At 45.8% G+C, this 20139-nt stretch overlaps 2 protein-coding genes across 10 annotated transcripts in view; one reads left to right on the forward strand and one right to left on the reverse strand.

The window, feature by feature from the left end:
• UBE2E1 (ubiquitin conjugating enzyme E2 E1) overlaps positions 1 to 3856 on the forward strand; it is a 44536-nt gene extending 40680 nt beyond the window's left edge. For all 4 annotated transcript variants that reach the window (XM_065666064.1, XM_065666065.1, XM_065666067.1 and 1 more), the window contains 2 exons: positions 1801 to 1948; positions 2933 to 3856. In XM_065666064.1, coding sequence (XP_065522136.1) covers positions 1801 to 1948; positions 2933 to 3030 — 246 coding nt within the window. In that variant the 3' untranslated portion in view covers positions 3031 to 3856. The remainder of the gene's footprint in view (positions 1 to 1800; positions 1949 to 2932) is intronic.
• Positions 353 to 20124, reverse strand: NKIRAS1 (NFKB inhibitor interacting Ras like 1). Of its 6 annotated transcripts, none has more exons than XM_065666068.1 (7): positions 20000 to 20117; positions 19466 to 19545; positions 18728 to 18854; positions 11493 to 11734; positions 8647 to 8693; positions 4199 to 4341; positions 366 to 848 (listed from the first exon to the last, which is right to left on the reverse strand). In XM_065666068.1, the coding sequence occupies exons 3-7, from the start codon at positions 18819 to 18821 to the stop codon at positions 673 to 675; spliced, it is 702 nt and encodes a 233-aa protein (XP_065522140.1). In that variant the 5' UTR covers positions 18822 to 18854; positions 19466 to 19545; positions 20000 to 20117; the 3' UTR covers positions 366 to 672. The 6 variants fall into 6 exon arrangements, with proteins under 6 accessions (XP_065522142.1, XP_065522140.1, XP_065522141.1 ...); XM_065666069.1 differs by lacking the exon at positions 20000 to 20117 and adding an exon at positions 19849 to 19987; XM_065666072.1 differs by lacking the exon at positions 366 to 848 and adding an exon at positions 2612 to 2654 and having other exon boundaries at positions 20000 to 20114.
• Between the last annotated feature and the right edge of the window lie 15 nt (positions 20125 to 20139).

Genomic DNA, 20139 nt, shown 5'->3' on the forward strand with positions numbered 1-20139 from the left:
TTTGCTATTCCCACCCATAATGTGCAGGAATGTAGGGATCTGAGGGGTTTTTGTTCATTTGCTTCCTGTTTTAATCTTAAAATCCAAGCATTTTACAAAGAACAAAGCAGAAAGTGTCCCCAAGCGTGCAGCGTGGGTGTCTCCTGTGTGACAAGCTTCTGCGAGTCTGAAAATAGCCTGTGTGCTCTGTGCATTGGGAGCGTTCTTGGAAACACGGCACGGATGCAGTGCACAGGGGCAGGGACACACCAGGCACTAGTGTTTTGTAGCTGTGTCACCTCTCTGTGCCTGTGAGCAGAAGGTCACGGGCAACCTTTTTGCATCAGGGTGCTAAAAACGAGGGTTGGCTGAGGAATTTCATGTGGGGGCTGGTCTCTTCTTGAGAGAGAGCACTAGTGTGTTCTTTCCTTACCAGTGTGCTTCACAAATACCCCTTTGGCCTACAAACAGACGATAAAACCTGAGGGTGTGGGTAGCTGACAAATTCTGAGGATTTAGGGCATGAACCCGCCAGCCTTTATTCACACAGATGATCCTAATCCATGCAAGCTCCACCAGATTCACCCGGTGAGTCAGTAAGGCTTTCTTGAAGGTCCCATTTTCTCCCAGAAACAGCTCGTGGTGCTTTTGTTTCCCTTTCGGATAAGTCCTGTGCCAAGCTGCCTGGCTCACTCACATCTCCCAGATATGAAAATAATAGCATCCAAGCAACTCCCCCGATTGCTGAGCTCTTAGAAGAGATGGGAGCTGTGATTCCGAGTGTCCCGGCCTGTCTGGGGGACTGTATGTGTCCTTGGGAGCCCAGTGGGAGAAAAATGTTGGTGTTAAAGCCCCAGGCCCCTTGGCTGCTGTGAGCAGAGAGACAAAAATTAAAATTAAATATTGATTAAAATAAATAGTAAATAATAATAATATATATAATATTTATATTATATATAATATATAATAATAGTAAATAAATATTAAATTATTAAAATAATAGTAAAAACCCGAAATGAATAAAACTCGCACAAGCTGGGTTTCACAGTGATCACAAGCACCCACAGCTGGGAAGTTGGTGGTTGTTTAGCAGGGAGATGGTTTAGCAGGTCAGTCATGAGCCTGTGCCGAGGCTGCACCTCAGGGCCCATGTTCTATGTCTTGGTTCCCCTTCCTTCGGATGGGAAACCTGGGCCATCCATCACCTGTCCCAGTGTGCCTAGCACCGCTCAGGTGTACCCCGAGGGGCTGGAGGCGGTGCTGCCAGCCACACGCTCCTGCGACTTGTGGTTATTTATTTACTTTAAAGCATAAAATCAACGAGGTTGGAAAAGACCAACCTTTAACCCAGCACGGCCACGTCCACCACTAAACCGTGTCACTGAGGGCTTCATCTCCGTGGTTCGTCAGCCCCTCCAGGGATGGTGCCTCCCCCGCTGCCCTGGGCAGCCTGTTCCCGTGCCTGCAGTCAGGCTCTCCGCGGTTAGCCTCTGGTTTCCACGGTGCACTCGGGCTGTACGTTCTGTTTAGCGCTGGAGCGGAAATGCCTCTGCAGCGCCGGGCGGCTGCGGCCGGCCGAGCCCGGGGTATCGCGGAGTGGGGCGGCCCGGCCCGGCGGGGGGCGGTGTGCTCCCGCCAGCCGCCGCCAGATGGCGGCAGCGGCCCGTCCCGGCCGTGCCCCAGGGCCGCCCTGCAGCCTGCCCGCGGTCCCTGGCCCTGGAGCTCGGTAGCCTGCGTGGCCTCAGCCCCTTGGGTGCTAGCCTCTCAGTTGAGCTCGTTGTGCGGTGACCGGGCACACCACCTAATGCCTGTTTCTTGCAGGTAACGTTTCGGACAAGAATCTACCACTGTAACATTAACAGCCAAGGCGTCATCTGCCTGGATATTTTAAAAGACAACTGGAGTCCAGCATTAACCATTTCTAAAGTCCTCCTCTCCATCTGCTCCCTCCTCACAGACTGCAACCCGGGTAAGTCCCCTGCACAGCCATGCAGGACTCCTGCTGCCTTGCACCCCGCCTGGCACCCGGATAACATGGCCTTTATTCATTTCACCCTGTGGATCTGGCCTCCAGTGCAGCACCTCTCCTGCTGCTGGGCAGCCAGAGAGGGCTGGAGGTGGAGGAGGTGATACACCCTACCCGCCTGCTGGTTTTGGGTGAGGGCTGGGCACTCTTCATTGATCTGCGGGACTGTAGTAATTCAGTGATGGAGCTAGAGGAGCTACAAACTCAGCTCTGAAAACAAGGGGATTAGTCTTTTACTTTCCATTATCCATTTGAAACCAGTGGTCAACTATGCCACAGGTAGTCCTTGCTGCTTCTCTAACCCACCCCTTATCCACACCAGTGAAGGGGAATATGCCTTGGTTTCCCAAGTCAACAGAGCCTTGGGCAACATGTTCTAGTGTGAGGTGTCCCTGCCTATGGCAGGGGGTTTGGAACTAGATGATCTTAAGGTCCTTTCCAACCCAAACCATTCTATGTTCATATGTGTCTTCTAAAGATGAGAGAAACACCAGATTTCACCCTATATTGCGTATAATGAAAACAAACTTGCAGGAAAAATAACACCTCTTCTTGAGAGCTGATCTTTTCTAGAAGGCAGATTTATACTGATGGAAGCACACTCACCAATGAGTATGTTCCAGGCACTTTTAGAAGGGGTAAAATAAACCTGAAACACATGAAACAGTGAAAGCCCTCAGTAACGCAGAATATGGTTACTGGATTGCTGTCTTTTAAACTCCTTGAAACTTTAATTGGCATTTTGCTCTTTATTAAGTAATAGATTAGTACATCTCCATAAATAAACAGAAACCAGTGAAGATGCAGTATATATAAGTGCTGCAATGTATCTGTGTGATCCCCCTGTATTAAATCCATGTTTCAGCTTTATTTTCATGTTTTTATTTGGTAGCTTGTCTGAAATAAGTGGTTTGCTTTCTTTTTCAGCTGACCCCCTGGTTGGAAGTATTGCCACTCAGTATATGACTAACAGAGCAGAGCATGACAGAATGGCCAGACAGTGGACCAAAAGATACGCTACATAAATAAGATTTTTGTGAAACTCTTACATTATTTGTCTGTGATGGAAAGAGCTGCTTATGATTTTGAAGGGGTGGGGGGAGGGAGGGTGCTGGTAAAGAGTAGGGTATTTCTATAACAGATTTTATTCAGTCTTTTATTTCCTAAGATTTTGTTGTTGTAACTTAAGGTATCTTGCTACAGTAGACAGCTAGGATTGGGAATAGCATATTTTAAGACTGTAATTAGTTCAGCAATATTAGCTCACATATAGTACCGAGGAGAATGTAAACTTAGACTTCTTTGGTTTTCAGTTTGCTTGCAATATGTAAAAGATTAAAACAGCTTAATTTTGTACAGGTACATATGTTGACATTTATGTAAAAGTCCTTTCAAGACTCTACACACTGTTTTTGCCTTTTGTTTTGTTTAGGTTGGGGGGGGTTATTATGTTCTGGGTTGGGTTTGGGGTTGTTTTCTTTTCCCCTTCTTTTTTTTCTTTGTAAAAAGATGTTGGGATTGTTTTCCCCTATGGAGGGCACATTGGTATTTAACAATCCTTATGAAAGACTGTCATCTCATGATCTGTGATACGGAGAGGTGGATGTATGGCCTCATATATGAAATGAGAAGTAGTTAGTGTATTATTTTATAAGCCAATCTATCTTTGTGAAAAGAATAAAGGTCTTAATCAGGATTTACGGTAACCTGTAGTGAAATACCTTAAGCTGTTTAATTGTAAGGCGTGGAATAGGAGTCACTCAGTGGATTGGTTGTATGTTGTGGGCTACTTAAGTCTGCATTTGTTACTGTGCTAATAAAAAGATGTTTAAAAAAAAGAAGAGGACAAGATTTCTGCTTGGTGCCTTGCTTTGTCATTTTTCCAGAACAGCATCTCCCAGTATGCTTGAGGATTACAATATGGAATTACAGCCTGTTAAAGGCATTAACGGAGCAATGTTGGTGCATTGCGGTGCTCCCCTCGGCATGCCTCTCGCAGCCTCAGTTTCCCTGCAGCTGCCATGACCTTCAGGTTAGGATTAGGCATGCCAAAATGCCATTCAGATTAGGTTTAGGATTCAGTGAACCACAAAGACGACAGCTCCAAGGTGCTGGAGACCTCACACTCAATTCCAAGATGCTGTTCAGATTAGGGCTAGGGTGCAGAAGAAGGGAATATCTTCATATTTTTACCTGGTCTAGTGGAAGGTGTCCGTGCCTGTGGCACAGAGGTTGGAACTAGATGATCTTTAAGGTCCCTTCCAACCTGTATTTTCCTGATGGTCTGTTCCCACTTGGAAGAGAAGGAGTCGTGTGTTTTAAGCTGCAGAAGACACCTTAAATGAGAGTAAAGGAGACTTAATCTGTAGATCCTTTAACTACTTAACAAAGATTATCTCCTGGAGACATGGTGTTTACGCTACGGTGTGTAGCAACAGTTCAGTTAGTTGTGGATATAGCATTTTTGACCGGTCCTTTAAAGTAAAGGCTGGAAGTACGGATGCCTTTTCACATGGCTAGTACTTCACATTGTGACATTCTTCTGAGTGCTATGTGGCCATCTGCAATTTCAGATTTGTTTTGGTATTTTAAAGTAAATTCTGTATGTATTTCATATATTTTCCTTCCTATCTATATACATTCAAATCTAACTCTGTCCAAAGTAGTCTGCTAATTAGAGATACCCTTCCTTTGCTGGGTGGTTGTGGGCAGTAGTGTGTAAACCTCTGTGGAACTGTGGTCCTTTGACACAAGGTGTGTTTTGGTGTGTGAGATCCCTCAGCTGCTTGGCTCAGCCTAGCAAAATTATTGGTACATTATTACATCACACCGGGAGCATCTCTGGCAACAATTTCCTCTCTCCTTCACTGAATGAACAGGTAAATGGCTTCATCTCAGTAGGTTTTTGTCAACACCTTGCTTTGTGCTACCAGGACATGCTAAATAAGCTGTTGTAGCTGGCCATGGGGAGGGAGCTGATTTGGGGTGACTGATCAGCACAGTTTATTCAGCAGGATAGGAGTTTTAAAAGCAACAGAGAAAAATTATTCAATTTACTGATTTATTTTTCTTTTTTATTGTAATTTTTCTCCATTATCCTGTGAAGGGACTGTCTAGCTTTGTAGTAGGGAAGTGAGTCCAGCGCAGAGCCACAAAGATGATTAAGGGAGTGGAACATCTCCCTTATGAGGAGAGGCTGAGGGAGCTGGGTCTCTTTAGCTTGGAGAAGAGGAGACTGAGGGATGACCTCATCAATGTTTACAAATATGTAAAGGGTAGGTGTCAGGATGATGGAGCTAGGCTTTTTTCAGTGATATCCAGTGATAGGACAAGGGGCAATGGGTGTAAACTGGAGCATAGGAAGTTCCACATTAACATCAGGAAGAACTTCTTTACTGTAAGAGTGACAGAGCACTGGAACAGGTTGCCCAGGGGGGTTGTGGAATCTCCTGCACTGGAGATATTCAAGGCCCGCCTGGACAAGTTCCTGTGTGATGTACTGTAGGTTACCCTGCTCTTGCAGGGGGGTTGGACTAGATGATCTTTTTAGGTCCCTTCCAACCCTTGGGATTCTGTGATTCTGTGATTCTGTGATCCCAGTGACCTAGGACAGGTTTTGAGTCAGTGGCATAATAAGAACAAGATACATATTCTGCCCTTTAGCTACTACATTATATTCTGTACTTTACTTATTAACCCTATGTAAAACTGTACTACAGTGAGTTTAATTTTTACTTGGTACCAGCCACTGTGTGTGGATTGCAGAGGAGATGCTACATTTTCCACCACTTGTCAATAAAATACTATGGTATTTAGAAAGGAAAATTGATTTGAGTACTTAAAAAGCAGCAGAATAAGCCTATGAAAGAAGACAGTGGGTGGTGGTTGCCCAAAATGATTTATACTTGTTTCTAATGAATTTAAACAAATCAAAGATAATGTATTTGCTTCTTTGTAACCTCTTTGGAAAAATGGCCTTTGCCATTCAGACGATCCCTTTTCCTCTTGCCTTTCCTAACACATTGTCAAGTCCTGAGTGGCCAGGGGAGCGAGTGACCGAGCTGATCTTGTACAATACAGCTCTGGCAGCCTACAGATGACATCAGTCTTGGCAGCTGAGTGGGCACCAAGTATGCGGGATGCAGGACTGGACAGGAACCATTTGCCTCCATTATTTCCATCTCCACACATTTTAAGCCGGTTCTTGTCAACCTGCACTCCACTGGCTCAAGAGTCAGCTTCAGTGACAATGTGCAGTTAGCAGAGGTCTTCGCTTATTTTGGTTGATCAAAGCTGAATTGAGTCCCTTCTAGAAGAGGGGTTCTACAGAGCTGAAGAGGAGGAGCATAACCAATTCCTTGGTGAGAGGTTGCAGCAAGAAGATGAGCCACTGCTGCTCTGAAGTCACCCCACTTCCCTAGCACGCGGGCAGATAGTCTTTTGCGTAGGGAGAAGCCTCAGGAACACGTGTGCTTGGTAGGAAGTGAGTGAGGAGGGAGTGTTGTTCTGCAGCATCACTGAGGACAATGACTACTACTAGCCAAGTTGAGGGAGGTCGTGTTATAGTGCTTACTCAGCTGCAGTGTTGCAATGGAAACAACTGTATGTTTCCAGCAGGGCATTACAGGAGCTTGCTCATTCGTAATTGCTTTCTTATCTCATTCCTTGGCCACAGCAATCCAAACTGTATTGAGCAAAGCACATAAACAGTTTTGTTTACCTTCATTATAAAGCTAGGCATCCTGCTTAATTTTTAGTGAATTGTAATGCTGCTCTGACATCAGTAATGCTGATGGACTTCATGTGTCAGTATTCAGAACGAGCAATGCTATAAGCACACAGTTTAATTGTGATTATTAAGCACACATCTGTTTAGCAGTTATGGTATCACAGTGCAAATATTACTCATGGTTTTGCTGGCTTACAGTGAAATTCTCAATATTTATTCAAAACAATATTAATTTAGTGGAAAATGCATTTCCATTACAATCTCCACCCCTGGTCCCTTTGGCCCAGGTTATAGGATTTAACATTGCAATGAATTCATCCCTTGCTCCTAGCCTGGCTATCAACAAGGGGTTTCTGCTACAGTAGTTCCCATAACATGCATCTCAGGTCCCAGCTTACAGCAACTTAAAAGTATTCCCGTTACAATGAGGGAAATGGGTACTTCAGTTCAGTTCCTCTCTCCACTCATATTAAGATATAAAGAAAAGCTAGTATCAGTTAGTATAAGAGGCTGTTAGAGGCTGAAAGCTGGCCAATCTGTGAACAGTTGTTCATTCTGTCCCTCTATATCCAATTTTGTTTAGTTCACTGACAGGCTGACCTAAAACAGCAGATTCCTACAGCACAGGTTTACCAGCATGGAGACTCGAATCCAGCACATGCAGTTGTGCTCCTGCTGCTGGACCAAGGCCACGTGTATGGGTATTTCTGGGCATTTGCCATGGGGATGTACCCAAAAGGCAGCATCCTACACTCTCACAAAGTAATACCACTTGTTATCCAGCCTGTAGCTTCATACCCAGGGTGGGTTACTGCAGCTGGGTTGAATGGCTGGGTGGGAGTATTATGCAATGCACTAAGCAGAGCCCAGGCAACACCTCCTGCATACAAAATTGCTCTGTTTAGTTTCTCAGCAAAATTATCACTTATGTGAATGTGACCGATTTGTACTGGACATGCTGGAACAAAACCACGTACAGCTATGTCGTCCTTCAAGTCGCAGTTAAGCTAATGAGTGTTCTGAGAGCTTCTCTGGTTTGTACAAATAAATTCCTGAGCTGAAAGCACTACTTGCCAGACTTTGCTGACAAGTTTCCTGTCAGGGTAGATCTGTTCTAGTATCTTCCACAAGATTTGGGGTTTTTTCTTTGTTTTTATCTTTCAGACAGTAGCAGAACTTCAGCAGCTCAATCTGCTGTTAGTTGTTCCTCCTGCCCCAAAACCTTCTGCAACAGCACACTGAACTCAGTCTCCTGCAGCATCAAAAACCCTGTGGCCCTGTTTAAAGTCAAAGGTAAAAGGACTGTTGCCATTAAAAACATATCCTCTCTTTAAAGCTGAATGCTTTATCACAGCCAGTACTATTTGTGACTAGAGGCTATAGCTCTGCTATATCTCTGCAGGGGGATTGCTTAATAAGCTTGTTGATTTGTCCCTCAACATAGCTGTATCCAGGCACAGTCAAATCTCTAGCTAGAGAGGTTTCCACCTGTCCTACCCTCCTCCATAACCCTTGTTGCAAGATAACTCCTCTCATGAAATGCTTTTTAGGGCTTTTATCACCAGTGACTTTACCAAGCCAAGTCCATGAGAAGGAAGGATACCTCTTAGCGATAAGCTTGCAGATTTTATTGCTGAATGAGATTATTGCTTTAAGTGAAACTGTGAGAAGCATATGGCACAGAAAGGACTTAGGCTGTGACCTGGCAGCTTAGGTAGCTTAGTTATCACAGTTATTCCCTTTGCTCTTCCTCCCAGGCAAGGGAAATGTTGATTTGTTCTGGGACTGGGAGAGTTTGCTAGCTAAGAAGGTGAAGGGCTCAAGCAGTGTTTTCCGATCTGTTACAGTCACTTCCCACAGTCTCACTTTCTCAGCCCTTGCCCATTGCTGCGCTGCTTCTGTTTCCACTTGCCTTTGGTCCACGAGGTCAGTTTTGTTTCCCAGGACAATAACTGTTACCTACAAACAAAACAAAAGCGTAAGCTTTGTACAAAACGCATGCACCACTCACAGCTCTTTTCAACAACAGGCAAGTAGCAACACAGTTCAGACCTGTTCTTTAACTTAGCACTGGCACAAGAGAAACTGTGTGTAGTTTGGAAGATCAGGGTTTGGGATTCTAATTATCTCATCTACATGTGGGCTGGGAGCTGGTTTTAATCACAGGATATGCAGGACTTCTTCTCCCCCCCCCCCCCCCAGTTGCTTAAAGGGAAGCAATGCCCAAGAGACCCACAATTAAACAGCCCTATTCTCCATTTACTTGGCAACTGACCTGCCCTATACAAATGATAAAAACATGACATCTGAGTAGGTCAGAGCAGCAGATGCTTGAGAGGTGAAAAAATGCATGGCAGCAGAGAGAGCCTGGACCCCACAGCTGTGGATTTTGCCCAGCTTGTTTTAACCAAGCCCACAATACAAATAAAGCCAACTGTGCCAGAAGGCAGCCTGTGCCCGCAGCCCAGGCAGGCTGAGCTGTTGTTCAGCCCAGCCAGCTGCCCACTCCTGCATGCACGGAAAGCCACCAGAGGGACCTATCGGGACAGTCTTCTGTTGCTGCAAGGGTCAGATAAGCACCAGCACCATCCTCTCAGCAGCAGTTTCAAGAGCAGCTGGTTAGCTAACTAGAGCAGCACAGCTGTTTCAAAACACAGCCTTAGTTGTAATGATCCATCCAGCGACTTCTGTATCACCAAGGCAGTACAGTGTGGCTGAGCTCAGTGGCCTGCTTGGTACTCAGTTCTAGGAGGTGCTGAAGGTGGTGCTGGCCACTTACAGTTACTGCTCCTGCTATTTTAAGGTAACCATTTTATAAAAATATGTTACCAGCATCAGCTCCTAGGGGAAACCATGCCTGTATTTAGAGTTCAAGGTCCTTAGTCAAACTCTGGTCTCAACTCTACACTAGTGGTTTGACAAAGATAAAGTGATAAATTCTTCGTCGGGGTTTTTGCTGTGACCACACATGCTTGCTCTTTCCTGTTCATCAAGCTAATTCCAGGATGTCTTTTTCTTAGCAGCTAGAGGTATTTGTCCTGTTCCTGTGAGGTCTGAGGCTTCCTTTCCTTTCTATAGCAGCCCAGCACGTTTGGGAAAATGTGTTTTCCCCTGAGAAGGCTTTGAAAGAAGCTAAAATCTTCATATGCATTTACCACATGCTCCAACTGAATTTTACCTATGGTTAAACTCTGTCAGTACAAGAGAACACAAACTCTATTTAGCATAAAATTTGGCCAGGCTTTAAGGTGGCTGCTGGAGAGCAGAGGCAAGGAACCAGCCATCAGTGCTTTCTGTCATCTGCCACGCAAGAGGTGACTGTGTCACTCAACAAGGTGAAGCTCTGCTAGCTCAGAAGCACCACATGAGACAGGTCCCTCATCCAGTTGAGGATGCTTTCTAGCACAGCCCAAGCTTTGAGCCTGCTGTGGCATTTTTAAGCTAGGACTCCTGAGTTCACCTTCTATCTATGCTTCAAAGCCTATTTTATATGGACTGTAAATCACAGAAATAAAACTAGTTTATCCAGCTTATTGTGGGCACCACTTTCTCAACTATGCCATCTTTAGTCAAGATCAAAACTTTTAAGCTCTGCCAAAGGATAAACAAATTGGCTGTTTTCTAAAATACCTGCATGCGACAAGAGAGGAGTTCTGGCAGGTAACACAGAAGAGAGAGAGAGACATGGATCCTGTTTGGGCTGTGACTCACTCTCTGCATTACAACATGCTGTAAAGTAACTCATCGGGGCCCTCAAAAAAAACACAGCAACTGAGAAAAACTTCCTGCTTGTCCACCTTTCCTTGCCCTGCAGGAGAGTTGTGATTGACTCCCAGATTCCTGCTATACGGGACGGCCTGCAGCTCACACCAGCCCTACAATCTAACGTAACTCTTACGTGACGGCACATTCAGCTGCTGTCAGCCTTGGAGCCTGCCTTCCTCCACCACCCTACGTGCTGTCAGTACTGAACGAGATACGTTTTTGGAAAGTCTCTCCCTACCGTTATCCAATTAATTCTTCATGAGCTTCTATTATTTTTTTTAACAGCATAAACCAGACATTTGGTAAGCTGTAAGCTAAAGACATTTACCAGGGAAAACTACTCGAGAATATAAAGATACTGTAGGAAAAGCCATAATGCTAATGCCACATGCAAGTTATATTTGTTTAGCTAAGCTGGAACACTGTCAGCTGAAAACACTAGCTGCTTTCTAAGGGAAAATAGAGCAGTCATTTCACACAATTGAATTGATTCAATATGGTTGTTAAAATACATTAAAGCTGCTTTGCCAATTGAATAATGTCTGGGAGACCCACTGTCAATTACACTAGTTTGTAAGCCATCAAGTACATGAATACAAAACAAACAAAGATAATGCCCTTCGTAATATTATTCTATGCACTTGACTTCCCATGTACAATATCTAAAAAAACATATGAACTGCACTGCTGTAGACCATATGTTTTATTAGTCATAAGTATCCTGGCTGGTGCATTCATTTAACTGAATTTTAGCTCAGTAGATGAAGTAAGGAGGAAAAAAAAAAACCCACATTCTTTTGCATGACCTGCATGGCATGTGAATTAGGCTTCCCCAGCATGAGAAAGCTTCCTTTTACTGGATTGCCCACGGGTATGGGTACATTCATTTTCCTTTTTATGCAAGCTTTAAGGAAACAAACTCTCTGCTTTGCAACCTTAATTTTCTATCACTGATACAGCTATGAACCAAGCAGTTAAGCACCATGTGTTTACCTCCTTTTTGTCTCTAAAGACGTCAATCTCCTTTTTGAGCAGTTCCACTCTTTGGAAAGCTTCGAGGCTGGTCACAGCATATACGAGAACGAAGCCATCAGCGACAGAGAAATAGTGCTTTGGCACTTCTACACCCTCCTGCAGACCCCTGGTGTCATAAAGCCTTAACTGTTCCTTCACGCCTCGGTCCGTTTCCACCGATGCCAAATACACATCTTCCATTGTGGCGCCTTCTTCTAAACCTGTTTTAAAACAAGCAGGAAAGTTCAACCGGTGTAAGTACAGCACCACTATAAGAATTATTTGAAATACAGAATTTTACCGCACAATAGCTTCCAGTGCATGTTTTCCAGAATGACTTGACCTGGACTCAACCTTGCCTGACATCCCCATGAAGGACTGTATTCATAGATCACTGCACCAGCTATTTACAATAGCGACACTGCATAAATACAACCATCTAATACGTGAACACATGATTATGCCTGTGAAATTAAACTATGCAACATGCACATTCAGGATAGGATAAGATATATAGCTCTTCCCCTAGGTTTCCCAAACTCCAGCCACCCAGCATATCAGTTATGTGCCAAACATGCTGCAAATGGGCCTGCCCAAACATACCCTTTTGGAAGAACAGCCAAGGAACACCAGATAGTCAAGTACTAACATCTTGAGCCTACGTCTTTGCTTCGTACTGAGCTGGATCGTATGGCAGAAGCAGAAGCCAAAAGAATAATTCTGGAAATGAACGTGTATTGGTGGTACAATTAACCAACAAGTAAAATCAAGCCAGCAAAGGAAGGGGAAGTTTGCATGCAAGCAAAGTTGCATGTTGTATTTACTCAAATACACAGTGAGCTTTTTCCACCCCTTAGGGATTTAAAATTATTCAGATCTGCTAATAGAAGCAAGCTCATCTACTGTGAGGTAACAAGCTTTCATATATATATATATATACACATACATATATATATATATATGTATATGTATATCACCTGCTCCTTGGTAACTATCTGCAGACTGGCTCTCCTTGCTTCCTCTCCCCATGGTAAATGTGAGGTAATTCAAGACCTCTCACTTTGAACTAATTAAAATTACTTTTTCCAAGCCAAACCTGAAAACACATTGATCACCTTAGCTTTATGTTCCCCCTGGATGTGGGTGCGTAAGGTTACAGGTCCTAACAAACTATGTACAGTGTCGCTGGGCCACTTTCAGAGTTGGTTTTAAGTATCCATATAAACCCTCTGCAATCCACCTTTTTGCCTCCATTGCATTCCTGTATGCATGTATTGTTTGCCTTTGCAGGACTACAGCAACTAGTTCTGTTTTATTCTCTTTGTGTGCCAAAAAGGGGCCATATTAATGCATTGTTTCAGAAAACACCAGGGATTATTTGCCCTGTGAAAATAAGGATTTTTCTACATTCAATGACACTATTCAGAGTACTTCACATTGACAAACAAGCTGAAGCATTCCACCCACGCTGATGGTTTTCCATGATGTATGCAGCATTCCTGCGCAGGAAAGTGGCACAAGATGTTCTTTTTGCCCCTCTCCGTGCAGTCACCATAGATCAAACACTTATTAGGTTTGCAACGAATTAATTTCCCTCGCCTCCAAATATAACCATGCTAATGTGCAAAAGCAAAACTGTGAGCAGAAGGACAAAACAAAGGTTAATAAAAAGAGGAGGCACAAACACATCCCGTGTAGCTGGAGAATGTGTTACAAGGGCATTTCTTAAGACCAAAGTAGTAACAAAGCCCTTTCTGGATATAGCACTCTTCTATAGATACAGTACTATATTCCTCGTTTGTGTCCTTGTGTTGTACAGACAGGTCAAGGAAATACCTAGCATCAGTAAATACTACTTTGGCAAGAAGGAATGAACCATAAGTACCAAAGTTTTCTACTTAAAAAGCAATAATGTTGTACAGGTTTTTACCATTTAAATGATGCACTGTAATTCAGCAGTCTTTAATATGTCGACCTTCTCCTCTGATGGTCTCTTTTTAATGGCATTAAAAGTAGCAGTGAAAACTATGTCTTTTAACAACCTACTTGAAAATTAAGGGGAAAATTAAGATCCAGCACTTAAGTCAGCAGAATAGAGCAACAAATTTTGATGTGAAATGGGGAGGGCACTTTGAAGGCAGCTGGAATTTATGCATCAGTAGCAGATTCCAGAGGTAAAACTTCACCTCTGTATGTTGTGGAAGGGAGTATATGCAAGTAGATTCCTAAGCAAACACAGATAATTTCTAGACATACCTGTGTCACCATATTCTAGGCCCTGCTTCTAAAGCCCAGACCACGTGCTAGCCACAGCATGCAACAACAATATTTACAATTCTTGTCAGTACTGTCCCAGTCAAACACTTTCCTGGTCTCCATTCAAACACGGATGGGGCTTCAGCAACCTGGTCTAGTGGAAGGTGTCCCTGCCCATGGCAGGGGGATTGGAACTCGATCTCTAAGGTACCTTCCAACCCAAACCATGCTATGATTTTATGTGCCAGGCAAGCTGTTGTACTAGCAGCAAAACTAGTTAGGAAAGCCCATTGTCCCAGGAGAGTGCCTTTTAACACCCTATCCTCCTGTCACAAGGGTCCCAGTTCTCCTTTCCTTCCCTGGCATCCCTGGGTATCCTCCCACCTGCACTAGCTGGGTGGGCAAGGGCAGCTTGTGCTGTGGAGTGACTGCCCTGAAGACTGCTACTGGCTCAAGCAGCTTTCCCTTGCAGGAGAGTATTGTCACATGCCCTTCCTCTCCTTCCTGCTATCAGTTCTTCTAAATTTACAGAAACGTATTGTGAGACATTTTGGGCCCCTCTGTTCAAGAAGGACAGGGAATTGCTTGAAGGAGTCCAGCACAGAGCCACAAAGATGATTAAGGGAGTGGAACATCTCCCTTATGAGGAGAGGCTGAGGGAGCTGGGTCTCTTTAGCTTGGAGAAGAGGAGACTGAGGGGTGACCTCATCAATGTTTACAAACATGTAAAGGGTGGGTGTCAGGATGATGGAGCTAGGCTTTTTACAGTGATATCCAGTGATAGGACAAGGGGCAATGGGTGTAAACCGGAGCATAGGAAGTTCCACGTTAACATCAGGAAGAACTTCTTTACTGTAAGAGTGACAGAGCACTGGAACAGGTTGCCCAGGGGGGTTGTGGAGTCTCCTACACTGGAGATATTCAAGGCCCGCCTGGACAAGTTCCTGTGTGATGTACTGTAGGTTACCCTGCTCTTGTGGGGGGGTTGGACTAGATGATCTTTTGAGGTCCCTTCCAACCCTTGGGATTCTGTGATTCTGTGATTCTGTGACATCCACTGCTGTGACACAGATGAACGGGCAGATGGAACTAGCTTTCACGTTCCGATGCTATGGGGGGAAAGGGGAACTAACAGTTGCAGTGAACAATCCTGTGGTTTCTTTGGGAACTAAAGATGAAGAAAAGTTAGGGAGGGAAAAGAAGGATAGACAGGAGATTGATGCCATTCTCTAGTGCCTACATTGCTGGTGCAAGTCTTGGGAGAAACAGAAAGGTCTTCATCTATGTTACCAACTGCTGCCACAGAGGAACTGCAAGGGGAAGCTTCAGTTATAAATTGAGTGGTGTTTCAACACCTGGTGGCTTCCCAATCAGGAAAGGCTCAATACAGTAATGAATACAGCACACAGCCTGGGCAAGGCTTAAGCTGGCTGCAGCTCTATCATGAGGTAGTTTTGATATAAGAAACAAAGATACAAGAACACGTAATTTGGTTAATTAGCTTCCATATCTTTGGAGCTGTGAAAGCCAAAACCTAAAATCCCTTCAGCTGAGACCAAATGAGGCAAATTCTTCCATTATGGGTTCTACCACAGCAATATATGTTTTCATTCCTAGCTGGTAAGATGATTTGGAGTAGCTACTTATGAATAACCTGACCACACCAGCTATTTACACAGCCAGGAGGCAGAGATAAGGAAAATCCACAGGAAGCATTCTCATCTCCTCCTGTTGAGCTGATAAGGGGCCAGAGATATTTTAAAGGCAGAAGGAAGACTCCTTTCGGCACCACAACTGAACAGGGACACTGCTTACAGAAAAACACCTATCCTCTTTAGAGACATGTCCCGTGCCAAAGTCAAACCAGGAACTCTGTTAGCCCTCCCAAGAGAGCTTAGGCCAAGCAGAGTAAGCCTTAACAGCTCTTCAGCCTGACCATGGCAATATAGTCCCTGCATGACTCAAAGCTAAATCTGCACCCATTTCAAACATCTGCTTTCAGGTTTTGTCTCATTCCTTGTATCAGTTTAGCCAGAGAGGCTGCCATGCAATACATATGTCACTTCATGCATCTCTGTTTCTCTCACCTTTTTGCCCTTTCCTTTCTCATGCTAGGGCCCAACACAAACAGCTGCTCTTGCAATTTTAAAGCCTAGCACAAAGGTGTGTAGCACTACACATTGTTGCTCACATGGTCCAGGAACAGATATTCCATTCTGGGGGTATTCTTCCCTCCTGACTACTTTTTCCTCTTTGAACTCAAGCAATCTTAGTGCCTTTGCAAGAGTGCCAGCTGCTGACCATGTAAGAAATGCAGAACTTAGTGACTTCATTTGTGACAAGACAGGGAAAGCTGAAGGTGCACATTTTCTAGGAAAAGAAAGCACAACTAGGTTTACAGCACCATCACCAAGTACACAGCCAGGAGCATGGGCTCAAAGCCAAGGGCTTTATATAACAACTTGAAACCTCCAAGGACATTAATCACTTCCCTGATAGCAGCTGTGCCACCACTCCTTTTGACAGCAAAGCCAACAGGAGGCACTTCAGCACTGACATAGACTCACAGATGATTACAGCCACAAGGAGATCCCCATGTCAGTGGCTGGGACACTACAGAGGTTGGCATCAGACCCTGTGCTGCTCTGAGCCTACAACCAAATCTGAGCATGCTTCTTGTCACTAGGAGGAGGATATGGATGCCACCAGGAATGGAAAGACTCCATGTGTTGGCTCCCTGGCCCTCAGACCAGCCGCAGAGCTGCTCCTGACGTCAGTCAGGAAGCACAGGTTTTGGAACAGCTTGTGTCCATGTTGCATACCCGGTGGGCTGCCTTACTGGCTGGCTCTGAACAGATAGGCTTTCAGCAAACACACTAGTCCCTTTCGCCTCCTGCCAGAGAGGCCAGCAGCCAAGATGCACATGCCAGCTTTGTGGAGCTCAAGGATCAAGATTCAGTAATCACGTTTTAAGCGTGAAGGGGCCACCCCTGCGACGATGGCACCAGCAATGAGTCCGTGCAGTGTAAAGCAGCTCAGCTGAGGAGCAATCAAAGACTCACTGTTATTCAAACTCTGTCCTTGCTCAGTGAGACCCTTACAGTGGTGTCCTCCTTCTGCAGCTCGAGGGTTAAATTAATACAGATTGGAGCAGTAGCTAAAGATCTTCTGGGAACCATTTTCAGCAGCCTGTACCTCAGGCACCCTCTGCCAGAACTGTCTGTGGGCTGAGGAAGAGGCAGGGAGGATGGTGACCCCTCAGCAGGACTGCCAGGAACACCAACATATCAGGCCATGACCCAAAATGTGCCTGATGGCACACGTGCTGGGCCATGGCTGCTTGTCCCTTGGGGCTGCAGTGGCCCCATATGAGCCCTTTGCATACTCTCGTCTTGACTCTGCTATTTTCCCTCTTTCTCTAAATGTGTTGGGAATAAGATTTGACCAGAATAATAGAAAACAGGAGACTGCCTTCCTCCTTGTCTCCTCTGCTATAAGCTGCTCCCACACTTACTGTTTACTCCAAAAAAAAAAAAAAAGAGCAGTGCTGTGGGAAAGGAAAACTGACATTTTTAAAGAAGGGAGCAGGGAAGTTCGCATTGCACAATGGCTGAGTTGGAGCAGAGCATTCAGGAGTGACAGAGGGACACCCGCAGCTAAACCCTGGGCACAAGGCCTCCCTCCGGTTATGTCAGCCAGTACCCATGATGCTGTATAATCATGTACATGACTGGCTCCATAAATAGCTCCTACAATCAGCAACACCCGAATATCCTTCCTGCCTGGGTCATTAATAGGAGCCCGGGGCAGGAAGTAATGCAAGGCAGTATGATTTAAGTAATGTGGCCTTGCTCATGCTGCTCATATGTCTGTGACAGCCACCCAGCCCCATGCAGAGGAGCAGCAGGTCAGTGGCAATGGGAAAAACCTTTAGCCTGCAGGCTTTGCAACCTTCACGCTGAAAGCTACACAGGGCTACAAGCGTAGGGCTTGGTAGGATGCTGGAAACAGATGTTACTGCAATATTAGAGGAAATCCTTTGAAACAAGGGCATGAGCATGCAGTTCTATATCATGCTTTGCCAGCAAATTCCTGCCATCCACACATTTTAAAGGCACAGTGACTGCAAAGCACCATTCTAGAAACCCTAGTGTTTATCCAGTAACTTACTCCAAGTCCACTTCACTTACCAGCCCAAGGAAAAGATACAAACTGACTAGACATCTTCTGTCAAAGCCCTAAGATTCACCCCTGGTGCCAGCCCCTGTTTCTAGACGAGGGAGGAGTAATTTGCCAGCCTGCTGATCATTGTGCTTCCTCTCTTAGACAAGTCATGTGGAAACAGAGGGAAACAAGCTGGCTTTGCCTTCATTACCTTTCTTTTGTGCACAGCAAGTCTCACACATCCCATACTCCTCTCCAAAGTCTCTTTTCCATGGGAGGATTTATCTCAGAACTCCAAGCTTGGCCCTTGAAGTTCAGCACACAAGGTGGGACCTACAGCTGAGCTGGTTTTCTTTCCAGCACTTTGATTAAGTATCAGCCAAAACCAAGCAAAATAAAGCTTTAAGAAGACGGAATAAAAGCCTGAACAGTCCCTCCACTCATCAGATGACATCTATTTACTTTTCAGGCTTCTACAGCACCTTGCAGGGAATGAGATATTTCTTATGTAAACAGGCAGCAAGCACATCACCTACTTTTCTGTGTTTGTTTCTTTTTAAGCATTCGCATATTTTGTAACTGGAAACACCACAAAAAGGGTTCTTCTCCAAGCCTTTTTTAAAAATGAGTAAATAAGGGGCTATGAATTTCAAAAACTGCCCAGAGGTGCAACAAACACACATTAATTTCCTCCTTCACCCCAGTGCAGTTTGCAGTCCTCCTGTACTGTGTTTTTGGGAACCACACAGAGCAAGATGCTGGAAAAGGAAGCAAAAAAAGCAAAAATATCTCACCAATAGTGTGCTTTCCATAGAGAAGCTGCTCCAAAATCGCAGTCTTTCCCACCGAGGCCATTCCACACACCACCACCTTGTAGCCCTTTCCCATCTTTCCCAAGAGGGCAGAGTCAGCAGGCGAGCCCTGTGCAGACACAGGAGTCTGTGAGCCTGGCACCAGGCACAAATGAAGCCCACAAAAGGTGAGAGGCAAAGTGGGAAGCAGCGGCTGCTGGGAGGCACAGCTCCCCCCTAGAGCTGGTATTTTTAGGGCTAGAGTTTCCTCCCACACCGTTTTCTCAGGTTTTAGGCTGCTGCCATTGCTGATGATGCTTGCCTGCAGCCTCAACACAGGCCTGGGGAGACTGAAGCTGTGTAATCCCTCCGGGGCAGGGGCTGTGTTTGCTGGTGTGTATGTATGCTGCAAGGCCTGCATTACTGGCTTCATGGATTTGCAGGGGGCCTGATGGTACCTGGTGGTATCAGGATGGCTTCTGAAACTGTAGCAAGACAGCAGTACCTTCCATTTTATTTCATGCATAGAAAGATTCTAGCTTTTACAGGCTATGAGCTCGAAATAGAAGTGTTAAAGGCAGAAACACAGGAAAGCAAATGCAAAAGCAGGGTTTTCATCTGCTTTAAGTCAGTTTGGATGGGTGGGGGTTGGTTCTATCAGGAGGCCTCCAGAAGCTGGCCATGGGCCCTAACTCTGAGTTTTGCTCGGAGCAGTTTGCCCCAGACACCACTGCAGAGTACCTTGTTAGGACTAGGAGGGGCTGGCGCTGTCCTGCTTCAATTCCAGGCTAGCCGGGTGACGCTTCACAAGCCAGGGTGCCCTGCAAAACATACACCAAAAGATGGAGAGGTCGCCCCACCGCCAAGCAGGAGGCACTTTCAGTCAGGGAAAGCCTGATCCCAGCTTTGATTCCCCACCACCTCCATGGCAGCACACTGAGGGCGCTGCAGAAAGCGGGACAAAGTCCCCTCAGCACCAGGCCCCTTCCCTGGGCCTGACAATTCACCTCTGCTAGTGCCGGGGAGGAGGGGAGGCACAGAGACGCCCGGTACGCAGGAGAGACGGGAGCACAACGGGAACGGGCAGAGCCAGGGCCTCGGCCCCAGCGCGGGCAGACGCTCACCTTGTCAAGAGCCCTTGCCGCGGAGCCCCTTCGGCCTGCGGCACCGGCGGCTGGCTCCCTCCCCACTCCCGAAGGCTTTAGGGCTGCCACAGCTCCCTCTCCCCGTTATAACCTAACTGCATGACGGCTCCCCCACCTCCCCACCGCGCACCTGGGCACAGCTTCCCTCGAGCCCCCACGGAGCCGGGACCAGTCCCGCCTCTGCCGCCCATTGGCAGGCGCGGGGGCCGGGCCCGGCCGGGCCGGGCCGGGGCGGGGCGGGGCGGGGCGGGGCGGGACGAGGAGAGCGGC

Source organism: Lathamus discolor, chromosome 2 (genome assembly GCF_037157495.1).
Source record: "Lathamus discolor isolate bLatDis1 chromosome 2, bLatDis1.hap1, whole genome shotgun sequence".
NCBI classification, from domain to species: Eukaryota; Metazoa; Chordata; class Aves; order Psittaciformes; family Psittacidae; genus Lathamus; species Lathamus discolor.

Excerpts from the sequence above, each read along its gene's own strand:
- NKIRAS1 (XM_065666068.1), bottom strand. The coding sequence starts at position 18,821 with ATGGGAAAGGGCTACAAGGTGGTGGTGTGTGGAATGGCCTCGGTGGGA. Across the intron at positions 11,735-18,727 it reads CTATGGAAAGCACACTATTG|GTTTAGAAGAAGGCGCCACA; the intron begins GTGAGATATTTT and ends GTTTTAAAACAG. Across the intron at positions 849-4,198 it reads GACACCTTCCACTAGACCAG|CAGCCAAGGGGCCTGGGGCT; the intron begins GTAAAAATATGA and ends CTCTGCTCACAG.